The following is a 15024-nucleotide window of genomic DNA, read 5'->3' on the forward strand; positions in this document are numbered from 1 at the left end:
TTCTGCATGATGAGTACTTCTACTTTTGGTACTTAAAGTACATTTTGATACCAATACTTCTGTACTTTTACTATTTTTTTTACTTGTAACAGAGTATTTCTACATTGCAGTATTGATACTTAAGTAAAACAATTTAGTACTGTTTCCACCATTGCTAATGAGGACTTCAAAATCATATTTTAATGCATATATTCTAGTAGCCTACATTCCAGTCCAGAGTGAAGAGCCACTCTCTCTGAAAGTGGGTATTTCTTGCTTGGTCACAACAGAGACGCATGCACCGCCGAGCGGTGTAACATGTAACTGCAGGCAGGGATCTCTCCTGAGGAAAGGAGATCATCTCCATCCATCCACTCGGGTGCGTGGTGGTACAGCCGAGAGGAGGCACAATAAATAGGTGGTACAGCCGAGAGGAAGCACAATAAATAGGCCTACCAATGAGGAATAGCCCACCGAGGAGACGTAATACATGAGGACGCAAACAAAAACCTAACAGACGCCGCGATCAGGGTATTAATAAGTGACAAGGAGGGTGACAAGGAGGGGAGGGGGACACACGATCGTGTAGCCCTTATTTCTATTCTGAGAAGGAGAACGAGAAGAAGGATCTTCTTCTTACCTCGTCGCCAGGATGGGGAACCGGGGAATGGAAGATCTGATTCCTCTGGTGAACCGCATGCAGGATGCGTTCTCTGCCATCGGTCAGAACTCCAGCATGGACCTGCCTCAGATCGCCGTGGTCGGCGGCCAGAGCGCAGGGAAGAGCTCGGTGCTGGAGAACTTCGTGGGGAAGTAAGTGTGTGGGTTTATCTATGATGTGATGTGACTGACTGTGCACCAAACGCATCAGGACGAAAACAGCAGATCTATACAAGCTGCCGTTGCGAGCTTGTAGATCTGCTATGTTCGGTCTCACACCTATACCGTCCTAACCCCATCCCCCCAAACAGGTCCTTATTGCTTCTATCTGATATAGGAATCCTCTGAACGAATAATAGACACATTAAATGTTTTGTTTTTTCTGTGTTTAATCTTCGTCCTTTCATTATCAAATATCATATAATAATATTAAAATATAATATCACTAAGCCAATCCGGGGAGATTATTTAGTTTAGGCTATATAAATCCTACTCAGAAAATGCACCGTCTTTTTCTGCATGGTGCATTGGCTGAATACCAAAACAAGCATATCATGTTGGCTAACGAATTTGATTTATCATAGTAATGGACTAATGTTCAAAATATAGTTATTAGGCTACTAATATTCAAAATAATTATTTAAAAAACAACAATAACATCATTATTTATTGCCTTGCAAACACGAATGTTGCCTGTTTGCTTTAATTTGCCGATAGGCTACCCAGCATTTATAGCCATACGGAAGCACCAGCTTTTCTAACGTGTTTCTGAGAGATAAAAAAAAAATGAACGTATAGGATATTAAATGTTTTAATATAATGGTTAAATATGGTGTCAACATGACACAAACATTAAAGTGTTCCCTTAGTTTGGACCAAATGTAGGGCCCAACATCCTATGGCACTACACAGTGTTATAAGCCTATAATTCCAGATCATTCCTCATTGTTTATCTATAGGTGCCATCATTTCAGTGGTCATCATGGTAATATTTGGTAATGGTAATGTCATGTGCAGCCTATTTTGTTTCGATCAATGTATTCGAATCGTAAAATGATGCATTTTGTGAACCCACACACTCAACAAGCAGGATGCATAGGGAACCAATCCGCTATATGCTGCAGTGTGACCTTGTGGAGAGGGGAGGGGGAAAGTGTGTGTGTGTGTGTGTGTGTGTGTGTGTGTGGGGGGGGGGGGGTAGAGGAGTAGAGTAGAGGCTGTGAGAGTCCATCTGAGCTTTGAGCCTTTCCAGCTCAGCTCAGCATCCATCTGTCAGTGCTTATAGGTGAACCAGCTTATGGCATAGTAGACAACATACAGGTGGTGGCACACTTTCTTATTATTGATTGTCAGTCCCAGTTTTGGTCACTTTAGAAATGTTGCTATGCTATTAGTTTCTCTCAGTGGTGAAAAAAAGTATTCACATTGTTTACTTCAGTTTTATCAATACTGCAATGTAGAAATACTCTGTTACAAGTAAAAGTCCGGAATTCTAAATTTACTTGAGTAAAAGTACAAAAGTATTGGTATCAAAATGTACTTAAAGTACCAAATGTAGAAACTACTCATTATGTATAACGTCCTGTTTCAGAAGTTATCATATGTCTAAAATGTATAAAACATCAGATCTACAAGCTCACAATGCGTTGCATCGCAGTAAAGTAAAGAATATTTTGATGTCAATACTTTTGTACTTTTACTAAAGTAAATTCTGAATATCAGACTTTTACTTGTAACAGAGTATTTCTACATTGTGGTATTGATACTTTTACTCAAGTAAAAATTGTGAGCAGTTCTTCCACCACTGGTGTTATGGTAGTATCGCATTGCCAGTGCCACACATGTTATGGTAACAAACTCTGCTCTTGCCAATACCATGTCACAGCACACTTTGGGGCATGTTTCTTTTAGCATCTAGCTATTGCCGAAAACAACATGAGCCATGGAGTCAATCATTAAAATGACCATACTAGTAGTTGTGTGACATATTGCATTTACCTAATGCGGTAGGCTACTCCAGCGTGGTGTCCAGTGAGGGTGTTGCTTGCCATAGAGAACAGATCTAAACTTAAACAATGCATTGCAATGCTTTTCAGTAGTAGTCCTGAAACTGTTGTTGTCCAATTAAGCTACCTTGTTTACTGTATGCTTTAGATGGCTGTGGTAGGAAGTAGGGATGCGAATTAGGATTAATAGTGTATTGTGATTCAAAATAAATGTTCAGGTTATGATACAATGACCTTTAACTGCAGCATCACAGAATCACAACTGACTGTCACTACAACAAGTGTTTGTGTGCATTATGGTGTTTGTGTGTGTTGTGTCAACAAGTGCTGCAGTCTTTGTTATTGTGTTACAAAGAGCCAATTGCAGACGAGTATCCTGTCATGCAGTATGTGTATGGATGTGTGTGTGTTCTCTCCCTGTCCAGCTGCCCTGACATCACTCAGGTCATCTATCTATCTATCTATCTATCTATCTATCTATCTATCTATCTATCTATCTATCTATCTATCTATCTGTCTGTCTGTCTGTCTGTCTGTCTGTCTGTCTGTCTGTCTGTCTGTCTGTCTGTCTGTCTGTCTGTCTGTCTGTCTGTCTGTCTGTCTGTCTGTCTGTCTGTCTGTCTGTCTGTCTGTCTGTCTGTCTGTCTTTTTTAGGAGGCGGGGTGGTGGTATTTGTTACAGTACATTTGCACAATGCACATACATAGAATTTGTCCTTGCATTTACCCATCCAAACTATCAGGAGCTGTGACTGCCATTTATACAGAACGGCACCCAGGGAGCAGTTAGGGATATATATAGTGTATATAGCACAAATCACAAAAGTGGTTGCAGTAGTGGTGATTAAAATGGACAGTGCAGTCTAAGTGTACTCATTGCTAATAAGGGTCCTTCTTTTGGTTGAGGGATTTCCTCATCAGGTCACATGACTGTGTCTCATTCTACTACTCCGGCTCTGATCTGGTTATGATGTCACAGACTTTGGAAGAGATGAATGCCTCAAGCAAGAGTGGTAGTGGGCAATGGAATAGTTTTCCAATGTTCACATTTATTGGAATTTGTTATAATTATAGCAACAAGGTACAGTGCTGTGCAGACATCTGCCAAGGACTACAAATCTCTCCAGTTTACTCATTTAACCCATTAAAACCGGTAAAGAATCATGTCATTTTAGATTTTAGCGTTGGCTATTCAAAAATACAGATATTCAAGCTCACAGCTTGTGCATGCAAATCTTTGATTATATAATTTTTTTAAGTGAACATTTTTAAGTTAAATCTGTTTCCGGGGGACCCTGGAACAAAATATTTTGAGATGGGGGTCGGCGGCCAAATACATATCATTTTGTGGGTCCTTGACATGAAAAAGTTTCAGCACCACCGATATAGCAATTACGTTTTTCAGAAAACTAAATTATTTAAAGTCATTTTTAGATTCGGCCTCAGGTCTTAATGGGGTAAAGGTTTGGCTTGGTGCAGAGGACACATGGTCACTGAAATCAATATGTTTCTTCCTTGAGGGATCAGTGCAAATGCTGTGGCTGTATGTATGGTGACAGGCTGAGGAGATACATTGCTTTGAACACTGAAAGTTTGGCCTGCCGATGGCGCTATTGGAAAGTTCATATAGGGTGACCAAAATCAATATAGGTTACTAACTCTTTGAGAGCTTACAGCAGCAAATGCGATGGCAATCCGGTCTCTTTTTTTTTTTAGATGTTGGTCTCAGGCAAACAAGCAAACAGACAGATGACAAAACATCCTTGTTGGTAAATGTTTTATTTTGTGTAAAAAGGAGTATGTTAAGTACAGCAATAAGTCAAGTAATGTTCAGCCGTGGTAGTGGTGAGTTGTTGAGATGATCTAGATCAGTGGTTCCCAAACCTTTTAGCTCAAGCCCCAAAAGAAAAATTTGACATTTGCCTGGGACCCAAACTGGAGAAAATAGCTCACAACGCAGCGCGAAGCGACGCGTTGTGAGCTTGTAGATCTGCTATTTTCACAACTTCTTAAACCTTTTTTAAGAATGTATTTTTATTTCATTTATTTATGAAATACTTTGTTTGTTTTTAATTGATGTTGATATGATATATTTTGAAATAACATTATTAAATTTTTATGTAGGAAACGAAAAAAAGGGGATATTTACTTGTGACCCCTAAAAATTGGTCCGCGACCAAAACATGGGTCCCGACCCACTGTTTGGGAAACAGTGATCTAGATCACAATCCTCTTTCTCCAGCCTAACAACCCTGGTACTGTACCATGACTTCATACCTTTAATTCAACATGGTTATTCCAGACAACGTCTGGCTGGTGTGACACAGGGACAAGGACAGCCAAACACATAGTGCTTGCTGTGCTTTGTCTAATGCTAATGATATGACAGACTGTCTAGTCTAGTCTACTACTAATGATAGTAGCACATAATGTCTGTCTAATACTAATAATTTGACAGAATGTTTGTCTAATACTAATGAAGACAGAATGTTTGTCTAATACTAATGAAGACAATATCTGTCTAATACTAATGATAGGACATAAAGTTTATCACCCTGGAACACAGACGCCAATTGAGATTTTGTGTCATATTACTGCCCTTGTCTCAGCTTTGCCCTGTCTGTCCTCTAGCTATTGTTTCTTTCACTTTTCATTTATGTGCATATTAATATTATATTAACTGACATTAATTGAAAGAAACTTAACATCACGTAGAGTAGTATAGCCTGTTTATAAAATCACAGACCGTTGTTTTCTCTTGCGATGCATGACATTTTTCCCTTGAAGATCAGTTGATTTCAGTGATCGACACAGTCATATTATATGAAATGTAGCTTTGGTTGACCACTAGTTCCTGTATGCTGATGTGGCACATGCACATATAATACAGTATAATATACAGCCCATTTCCAGGTCAACACAAAATGTATGTCCTGCTAGGTGCATATCCTGCAATCCAATATAAGCTACACATCAGTTAAGGGTGCTCCATAAATAGAATGTACTTACTTACTTACTTTTCGGTTGTGTTTTGCAGCTGCAGAAGTTTTGGCTTCGCAGCTGATGAAAGTGCAATTTAGACATTTAGCAGACACTCTTATCCAGAGCGACTGACAAGTGCTGAATCAGAGTAAATGGCATGAATCCTAGTCAACAAACGACAGCGTAAATAGTTATAGTGCAAATAAATAAAACATAACGGCCTTCGGGCGTACGGCCTGGCGGAGACAATAACAAAACATGTGTGAATAAGTAACCAACAAATATCTGCATAGTAGTGTAACTAGCATCCAAAATAGGCAAATTTGGATGAATTCGGATGTACCCCTCACTCACTTCAACACTCTCTCTCTCTCTCTCTCTCTCTCTCTCTCTCTCTCTCTCTCTCTCTCTCTCTCTCTCTCTCTCTCTCTCTCTCTCTCTCTCTCTCTCTCTCTCTCTCTCTCTCTCTCTCTCTCTCTGTTTCTCTCTCCATATGTTTAATTAGCACATCCCCAGGAGGCCTTCTAAGAGCATGGGGCTGTAATCGTTACCAGCATCCAGCACACACTGGGAGTCTGAGACAATACACCACCAATACACAAGAACTGGGGTGGAGGTGGGGAAGTTATGGGCACATTTTCTGCTTTTAATATCAAGAGAAGGTTGCAGGAATCTGATCACCAATCAATTTGACAAGAGTACAATTCTTTGTAGCAGCAATTACAAAGACATCCTTTAGAATAGCAGCAATAGTACAGTAAGTACATGGTAGAGAGAAATATAAATAGTATGTAAAGTACATTAGTCATAGGACACACTGAGGTGCTTGATGGTGTTGTGTGCATGGGTCCTACTTCTAAATGAACAATATGTGTACACTGCAAAGTATGTGTGTGAAAGTATCTAGAAAAATAGAAAAACACAACTGACAAACAAAAACACGTCAAGTGCTAATCATAGCACTATGTGGCTTGACATATCAACAAACTGACCACATCAGTGTGTGGGCTTCATTTTGGTTTGAATGTAGTATGGTGTATTTGTTATGCAGCATGTTAATAATTGCTACATAATGCAGAAGAATTGTGCATGAACTTGAAGGAGCACTTCACCCACTTACTAATGTTCATTATAAGATGGCACGATTTCCATCTATTCACTCTGCGTCTCATTGGTGGGCTTAGCTATACTGTATGGACAGTTCAGAAACCTATAGGCTGGCTGGGAATCCGAAGTTTGGCGATTCCCTTTCATCCACGGCACACACTGGTTTCAGTACCATGGACAGTTCCAAAGACACGCAGACCCAGTAAAACTAATCCTGAAAGACAACCTCTACAAAATACTACATCACTTTGTAGCTCACCACATTGTGTTGAATCAGCACTGAGCACTCGTCAATTGTGATCATTTTTTAATTAGCAACATGTTTTATTTACAATATTTTCAACTTCAAACTAGGGCAGAACAATACTGTTGAAAACCATGCTATTGTAAATATTTTATAGAATGATGCCGTTATGATTTCAATTGTGATTCATATCATCACATTGATTTTCTTGTCAATAATCTTTCAGAACTTGAAAGGTGTTTCAAGGAATTAGTTTTTCCGTGTTCAAGAAAAGTATGTTGCAGTATGCTGGACTTACTTAGATTGTGTATGATGAAAGGATTCACCACCACTTGACCAAATTATAATATTACCCAAAGTACTAGAATTACCTTCCATTTTGCACTCCCCTCTCTCTTATGCAATTCATTGCAGCCTCTGACATTTTGAACTTGCAGTAATTCATACTGTGTCATAACTTCATATTGATTTGTTTACTAATGTATCAGTGTCAGTGATACTTAAGTTAAGTCTTCATAGTAAGAAGACTTCTTCTAAGAATTTAACTAAAGTATCCCAATTTCTTTTTGTATCTCGAATATGTGGCATTTGTCCTGACGCATTGTTTCAAGACTACTTTATACTCTTATGCTATTCAACAAATGCTGCGCAATAGACCGCCGAAGTCTGACGTCATTTACACATCCTTTGTTTGTCTACCTGGTTTGCAGTTTTCCACCCCCGTTCTGAATCCCATAGACGTATTGAATATCGCGTCAAATAAGAACTGTGTTCCAAAAATAAACACATGACCCCGGCGGGTTGACTCTTATGGATATGAAGCATCAACTGACGGTGAGAAAACGCTAATGTTACTTCCGCCGAATTAGTTACATTTTCGCCAGAAACAGACTGTATCAAATATAAGTGACTGACTATCATAAACGATACAGAACCTCCTCCCTGACAATAACGCCGACACGCGGTGTTTATTTTTGGACCACAATTCTTATATGAGACGATTCTAAGATGACCCAATGTTATTCTCCATAGAGAAATTACTTCCGCAAACCTGGGGATGAACGAGTGACGTCAGGACTTCGGTGCTCTATAAGCTCTATGCACAGCAGCCATATTGGAAAGAAATTGGGCCTCTTCCTTCCTTCACAGGTGTTACCAATGATACTAATGAAGACTCTGTTCCATTCAATCAGAGTCAGGGTGCTGATATTGTGCATGTTAGCTCACTGGAAAGACTCTGCTACAACTCTGACTCTGCTGCTGAGAGTTATGAGGGTCCTTGAAATTAAAAAGGTTTGAGAACCACTGTGCCACACTAAATAGAACAGCGCCTTCATAGTATCACTGGTAACACCTGTGAAGGAAGTAAGGAAGAGGCCCACTTTCTCTACAATATGGCAGAGAACCTATTATGCATTGCCTAGGTGTGCTCCCTGCACTGTGGGCTGCAATCCAGTTTCTGTTAAATTATGTGGTCTATTTAAGTCTCCAACTAAAAGGCACTTTATTACTGTAGCCTGCATGGGCTAGCACACTCATGGATTATAGAATAACAACAGCAACACCTGGGTGTGCATCTTCTCTCCCTGTCCAGCTGCATTGTCGTCACTCAGGTCCTCCTGTTCTGCTAGTCATGCTGCTGTGTTTTCACTATCTTCCAAATTGAACACACATAATAATAATTGTCTTTACCTCTTACTCACTCACTCACTCGCGTGCACGCACGCACGCACACACACACACACACACACACACACACACACACACACACACACACACACACACACACACACACACACACACACACACACACACACACACACACACACACACACACTGTGTGAGTTTGACTATGATGTAGCTAGATTCACATACTACACAATCTTAGTCTTGAAAGCATTCTGCCGATTGTCAGCGTTTCTCTGCAGAGACAGAGACAGTATCGTTCTATGCTAAGGCTTCTGATCCCTAATGTGGAGGAGAATAGAGAGATAGAGAGATCTATAGAAACAGCTATTTAATGAGTCACACAGGTTACTGCATAAAGGAAATATTGAGTTGAGATGTTAAGACTGACAGCATTAAACCACATTGACACCCACCTTCTGTTCATTTGTTACTTTCATGGAAGATGTCACTTGATAATAAGAAATGTCTCTATTGTCGTTGGTTCAACCTTCAGCCCGCCCCAGAAAAGTGTCCCTGACACTTAACCCCTTACAGCTCCCCCTTGAGCACATTTGAAGCAGTAAGAGCAATTTATCCTCCCACAGTAGACAGAAAATTCTCCCTTTCCCAAAAATCCTGAAAGTTACAAGTTACAAAGTGTAGAAAATGTATTTGTCCATTTTGTTTATATCTTATCTATTTCTTCAGTTTAATGTCAAACGTAGCGCTATATTAGAGCTTCAGAAACACTAGTTATGTTTCTGATTATGTTTTAAGGTGACTGGTTGAATGAATTAAAAAATAATTTAAATGGTGAAAGCGACGCTAAGCATAGTAGAGGCTGTTACAGTGAGAGAGGAGAGGAAGAGAAAGCTTGGAGTCTAGATGTCCTGACACAGCTCCACAGGATTACTATTAATCTCTGTTTGGTTCACGGCTTGCCAGTATAAATTCACCCATTGGCTATGGCCTAATCTGGAGGCCCACCACCAGTCAACAACAAGGCTATTCATTGGCTCCTTTCACCACAATAGAAGTAATCTGGGTGTGTGCATAGCCTATATAATTCATCACCAAAAAGCAATCCCATTTGTTTATGACCCAAGTCCGTCCAGCAGGAAAGACTTGTTGCGCTGGGACTGTAATTACTACACACAATGAACAATGAACATCGGTGCACAGTATCTCTATAGTCATTAAATGAAACGGGTATTTTCATATTCCATCCTGATTGGCTAAGATTGGCTTCCAAAGTTTGCAGAAATGCTCTGTTTTGAACAAAATGTGTCAAATCATGAACACATTCCCACTAGGCCGAGGAAGAAATGTCACTTGAAAATGTTCAAATCAGCCTGATGGCAGCGCTATAACAGGCCGATTCGTGTTTTTCCCTATAACTGCACCGATCTGTGTAAAACTTTGTACGCACACTCCCTAGACGTACAAGGAAAAACTTTTGTGCTGCATTTTTCACAGCTGCCTTTTATAGCGCTACTCCTTCAGATTTTATCAAAATTTCACCGAAATCGGAACACATGATCTCTATAGTCATGTGATCAAGAGGGAATATGATTTTTTATATTCCATCCTGATTGGCTAAGATTGACATCTAACGTTTGCAGGAGTGGCCCGTTTTCAATAAAATACCGCAAATCATGAATGCAGCGTCCGATTGCGGTGAAACTTTGCACGCACATCCGCACTACGTTGAGGAACAAATGCCACCCTTTTAACATTGCCCTATTATAGCGCCACCAGGAGGACGATTTTTGCAAAACAGTTTTAACCTGTCCAAACTAAATCGGCACACATGATCTCTATAGGGCATCGCAGTTGCGGCCACTTCCGGGTTCCACTGCAAAATACTCAATGCATTTTTCCCATTGACATTTCAAAAAATATTGATATAAATTATTTTAAGCCTAGAATCAAGCCATCCAGGGTCTGGTGAATCATGACCATAAAACGTTTGATTCTGTGAAAAACTTTTTTGAAAATGGTAAAACAAAGGGTATTTATTAAATATAGTATATCATATAATTAAATATAAAATAAAAAAAATGTTTTATGGTCATGATTCAGCCAGGACCCTGGATGGCTTGATTCTTAATTTAATTGATATAAATATTTTTGGAAATGTCAATGGGAAAAATGCATTGAGTATTTTGAAGTGGAACCAGGAAGTGGGCGGGAACTGCGATGCCCTATAGTCAAGTGATCAAGATGGATCCGTCCGATATTTCATATTCCATCCTGATTTGCGAATTCCGAATATTGCTGGACCATAATAACCTACCTGACCTGGCGGAGACCTGTGCCACTTTTTCTTGTTGCCTTTGTATCAGAAGTAACTCAGAGATGCTTTTAAAACAGTTCATTATCTACAATTTTAGCCTTTGATGAATTATTTCAATATTTTACTTCAATAATCCATTCATTATAAAAAAAAAAGTAATATGTTTGTACCTTATATTGCTGCACACGGAGCATGCAACTCTCTTATCACAGCATTAGGTGAATGGTGATTGTCTCTAGCTGTACTAGAGCAGTGGTTCTCAAACATTTTCATGTCAAGGACCCCCAAATTGATGTATGATGTGTTTGGCCATGGACCCCCATTTTGAAAAGAGGGATTTTGTCGAATAATAGCCTTTTTTTTTTTTTTTTTTACTATTCCCCATTTTGCTGAGGACCCCTTGGTGTGTGTGTGTGTGTGTGTGTGTGTGTGTGTGTGTGTGTGTGTGTGTGTGTGTGTGTGTGTGTGTGTGTGTGTGTGTGTGTGTGTGTGTGTGTGTGTGTGTGTGTGTGTGTGTGTGTGTGTGTGTGTGTGTGTGTGTGTGTGTGTGTGAGTACTTGAGAGACTGGTTGCTCTTCTCATTTGGATGGTCCTTATGGTGCCAGTTTTGGGGGAGGAGTGGATTGGAAGGAGTCAGGAGGGCCATCTGCAGTTAGGGCCATCTGTGTTCACTAAAAGCCATCACTAGTGTGACAGGGAGGCGGAGGCACTGACAGATGGATGGACGGCCAACAGAGTAGTGGCACCAGCACAGACCCAGGAGTTGGAACACACAATGAAAAATTGTGAAATTAAAAGCTATAGATGTGGCTCAGCCAGTTACTGCACAAACCATAACACAAGGATAAAAATGATAAGCTTACTCATCATTCAAAGTAACTCAAGCCCATGTAACATCAATAACAGCAGGTATATAGGTCAGTCAGAGGGTAGAACATCCTTTTGACATACATTTCTGTCAAAACAAGTAACATTTGCAGCAGGGCCACTCTATCGGGAAGATACTGACAGATGCACAGTATATTAAACATTACACGCCACTGTTTTTTGCAAAACAAACAAACAAAATACACTCAAACACTGATGGACAGACAGAGCCATTCATGGTGTGTGACTGTGTGCAAGTGAATACAGTCAGGTCATCTGGTACAGCAGCATAGAGTGCCAGCGGTGGAACTGACGCTGGTGTTATATAAGTACAGTAACTCCCTGAAGCAAATGCTCTTGTCTCTTGTATGTACACAAGTATACACACTAACACAGTCACATACTATACATACTGTACTCATACTGTGGTGGAGAAGTGTGCTTCATTTCACAAACCACTAAAAACTATCAATTTTGGGCAAAAATGTAAACATTTAGCTTATTAAAAATACAATAAATACCAATTACAAAAAAATGTGCTTCTCGATTATCCGATTGATCAAAAAAGTAATCGCTAGAATAATTGGTAAGAAAATAATCGATAGTTGGAGCCCTACAAACCACCAGTGACTGCTCTCAGAAGAAGCATTGGAAAGGTATGCACAATGGATTTTGAGTAGTTGCGTTTAACACATTTTTTTAAGAACACAATGAAATGTTTTAAGAGCATGATTCATCAGGATGCTGCTGGTTGGTTTGATAACTCTTAAAAGTCTTAATATAAGGATTTGTTGAAACGTCTATAGAAAAATTAATAAGATCTTTACTTCCGACACAGTGAAAAACATGGTGGCGACTATTGCGGTCTATAGAGGTTGAAGGGGTTGAGGGTTTACAAAACAAAGGTTCTTTCCGGACTGAGGTATCACTGGGATGTGTGGGGTCCAGGTAGTTGCCAGGGAAAACATAGATATGGGGTGATAATGAGGCCAGCACAGGAACCTAATTAGAAAACTCTTAAGCCAAGTCTTGGGGAGCCATGTTTCGTGACTGGGGAGAGACTGCCAGCTTTTACGGTCAGTGCACTGCACTCCAAAGGTCAAGCTAAAATCTGCGTCAGGTGCATTCAATGTCCAATCAGTGAGGAGAGGTGAGAGATAAGATAACACTGACTAATTAACTCAGATAGTTTTCTCCTGGGTGAGAATGGGTGCTGTCCTAAGTGCTGAATTATCTCCCCAGGCTCTGTGGGTAGCTGTCGCTCTCCATGGTATTGGAGTCTCCAAAACATACCCCTCCCCATCTGGTTACTTGCCCAGGCACAGAGCATCTTTAGAGCGGTCCTCATTGACCCATGACACAGGATTGGCATTTCCCTCCCAATTCCCCACTTGATGCTTCACCTCAATGTTGAAGGTGAACTCAAGGAACCATTGTGTGACATGTGCATTCTTATTATTATTCTTTATTTAGGAGAACATATCATTTACAGTATCAGATTAAACTTTCTACCGAGTAGATAATACTTCAGGAGATGCATGGCCTATTTTAGACCCAAGCAAACCTTTTCTACTTTTGGGTAGTTTTGTTCATGCTTCTGTAGCTTACAACTAATGTATGTCACCAGATGCTCCTCCCCATTCACCGTTTGCGACAACACGTCTCCCACTTTGGAGCCTGAGGCGTCAGTTTGCAGGACAAAGGAGCACTTGAAGTCAGGGACTGTCAGGATGGCCTCCCAAGTACAGAGCCTAGTGTAGGGTGCATAAAGCGGACTTGTGCCTAATTTATACCTCTTCGTAGGACGGTGTCCTGTGCCAAAAATAGCCAATCTACAAGCTCACAAAGCACTGAGTGATCTTTTTTTTGTGAACATTTATTTTTTGCTATTTTTGCCATGGGACACCGTCGTATGACAAAGTATGAATTGTGTAGTGGGGATGCAATAGTGGCAAACTGAGAACTTCTGGTGCTAAGCTACCCCACCAACCCAAGGAAAAACTACCGCTTTGTGACCAGCCAGGGTCTTCCAGCAATGTGTTCCACCTTGAGTAATAGGGGTTATCTTTGTCAATAGTTGTGGCAGCTAGACACACTCAGGGACATGCCATGTTCCCACCGAAATATAAAATATTTGTGAGCGGAGCGATTACATAGAAAGACTAATTCAATGCAAAGATGCATATGCATGAAGTGGCAATTAGTTGAACACTTTTATCCCATCACAACACCCATCGACCAAAATGGTGCGATTCAAGCGAGAAGAAATATCTTCCGGTCTGAACGCACCTTTACTCGATTTTGCTGGCCTTTCCACTGGCCAACTGCCTTACCCAATAGGGTCCACAAATTATAATTGTTCAGCCATGTAGCTAATCCTGTTTTGTGTACACAGCAAAATCCTCAGTGTTAAATGTACACTCTCAGAGTTAAATTAACACTGATTATTTAACTATGTATTGTCACTAAATATAAATATATTTGTTTGCCCTTGCTTCATCAAACACTAAGCAGGAAAGGCTGTTGGCTGCATTCATCTTCACCTGGAGATAGATAGAGAGAGAGAGAGAGAGAGAGAGAGAGAGAGAAAGAGAGAGAGAGAGAGAGAGAGAGAGAGAGAGAGAGAGAGAGAGAGAGAGAGAGAGAGAGAGAGAGAGAGAGAGAGGGCACAAACTATACACACTGACTATAGTATAGGATAGTATAGTGATAAAACATAAACTAAAGACCCCCCAGTCACTGGATTATTGGATGATACTGTAATCCAATTATCTACTTTTTGTTATTGATATACTTAACTCTGCTGACCAACTTCTTAGCCCTCTTATGGCTGTGGTTCTCACCGTCTGTCTGTTGTGTTTCAGGGATTTCCTCCCTCGTGGCTCTGGCATTGTGACCCGTCGCCCCTTGGTACTTCAGCTCATCAACTGCCCCTCAGGTAAATAATCTTTCAACCTACAACCTCTTTGCGTGAATTGCGTCAGAGTTTACTGTCTTCTACATCAGTGGTTCTCAACCTGTGGGTCGGGACCCCCATGTGGGGTCCCCACATGATTTGGGGGATGGGGGGGGGGGTACCCAGAAGACAATAAAGTGACAATTTAAGAACTTTTAAGACCTTTTTTATACCTAAAACAAAGAAAAAGAAATGCCTCAACTATCACGATTCCAAGTGCTTGTTAAGGTTTGGGATTCCCAGTTAAAATATGATGTTTT

The 15024-nt window shown here is 40.3% G+C and overlaps 1 protein-coding gene across 2 annotated transcripts in view; it reads left to right on the forward strand.

Annotated features, from left to right (window-relative positions):
• Positions 1 to 445: 445 nt before the first annotated feature.
• dnm1a (dynamin 1a) overlaps positions 446 to 15024 on the forward strand; it is a gene marked incomplete at its 3' end in the record, with an annotated part of 72418 nt that continues 57839 nt past the window's right edge. For both annotated transcript variants that reach the window (XM_080419047.1, XM_080419048.1), the window contains exons 1-2: positions 446 to 792; positions 14673 to 14746. In XM_080419047.1, the coding sequence (XP_080275173.1) occupies positions 632 to 792; positions 14673 to 14746 (235 nt within the window). In that variant the 5' untranslated portion in view covers positions 446 to 631. The remainder of the gene's footprint in view (positions 793 to 14672; positions 14747 to 15024) is intronic.

The sequence above is a fragment of the Gymnoscopelus braueri genome, assembly GCF_963280865.1.
Source record: "Gymnoscopelus braueri genome assembly, chromosome: 22".
In the NCBI taxonomy this organism is placed as follows: domain Eukaryota; kingdom Metazoa; phylum Chordata; class Actinopteri; order Myctophiformes; family Myctophidae; genus Gymnoscopelus; species Gymnoscopelus braueri.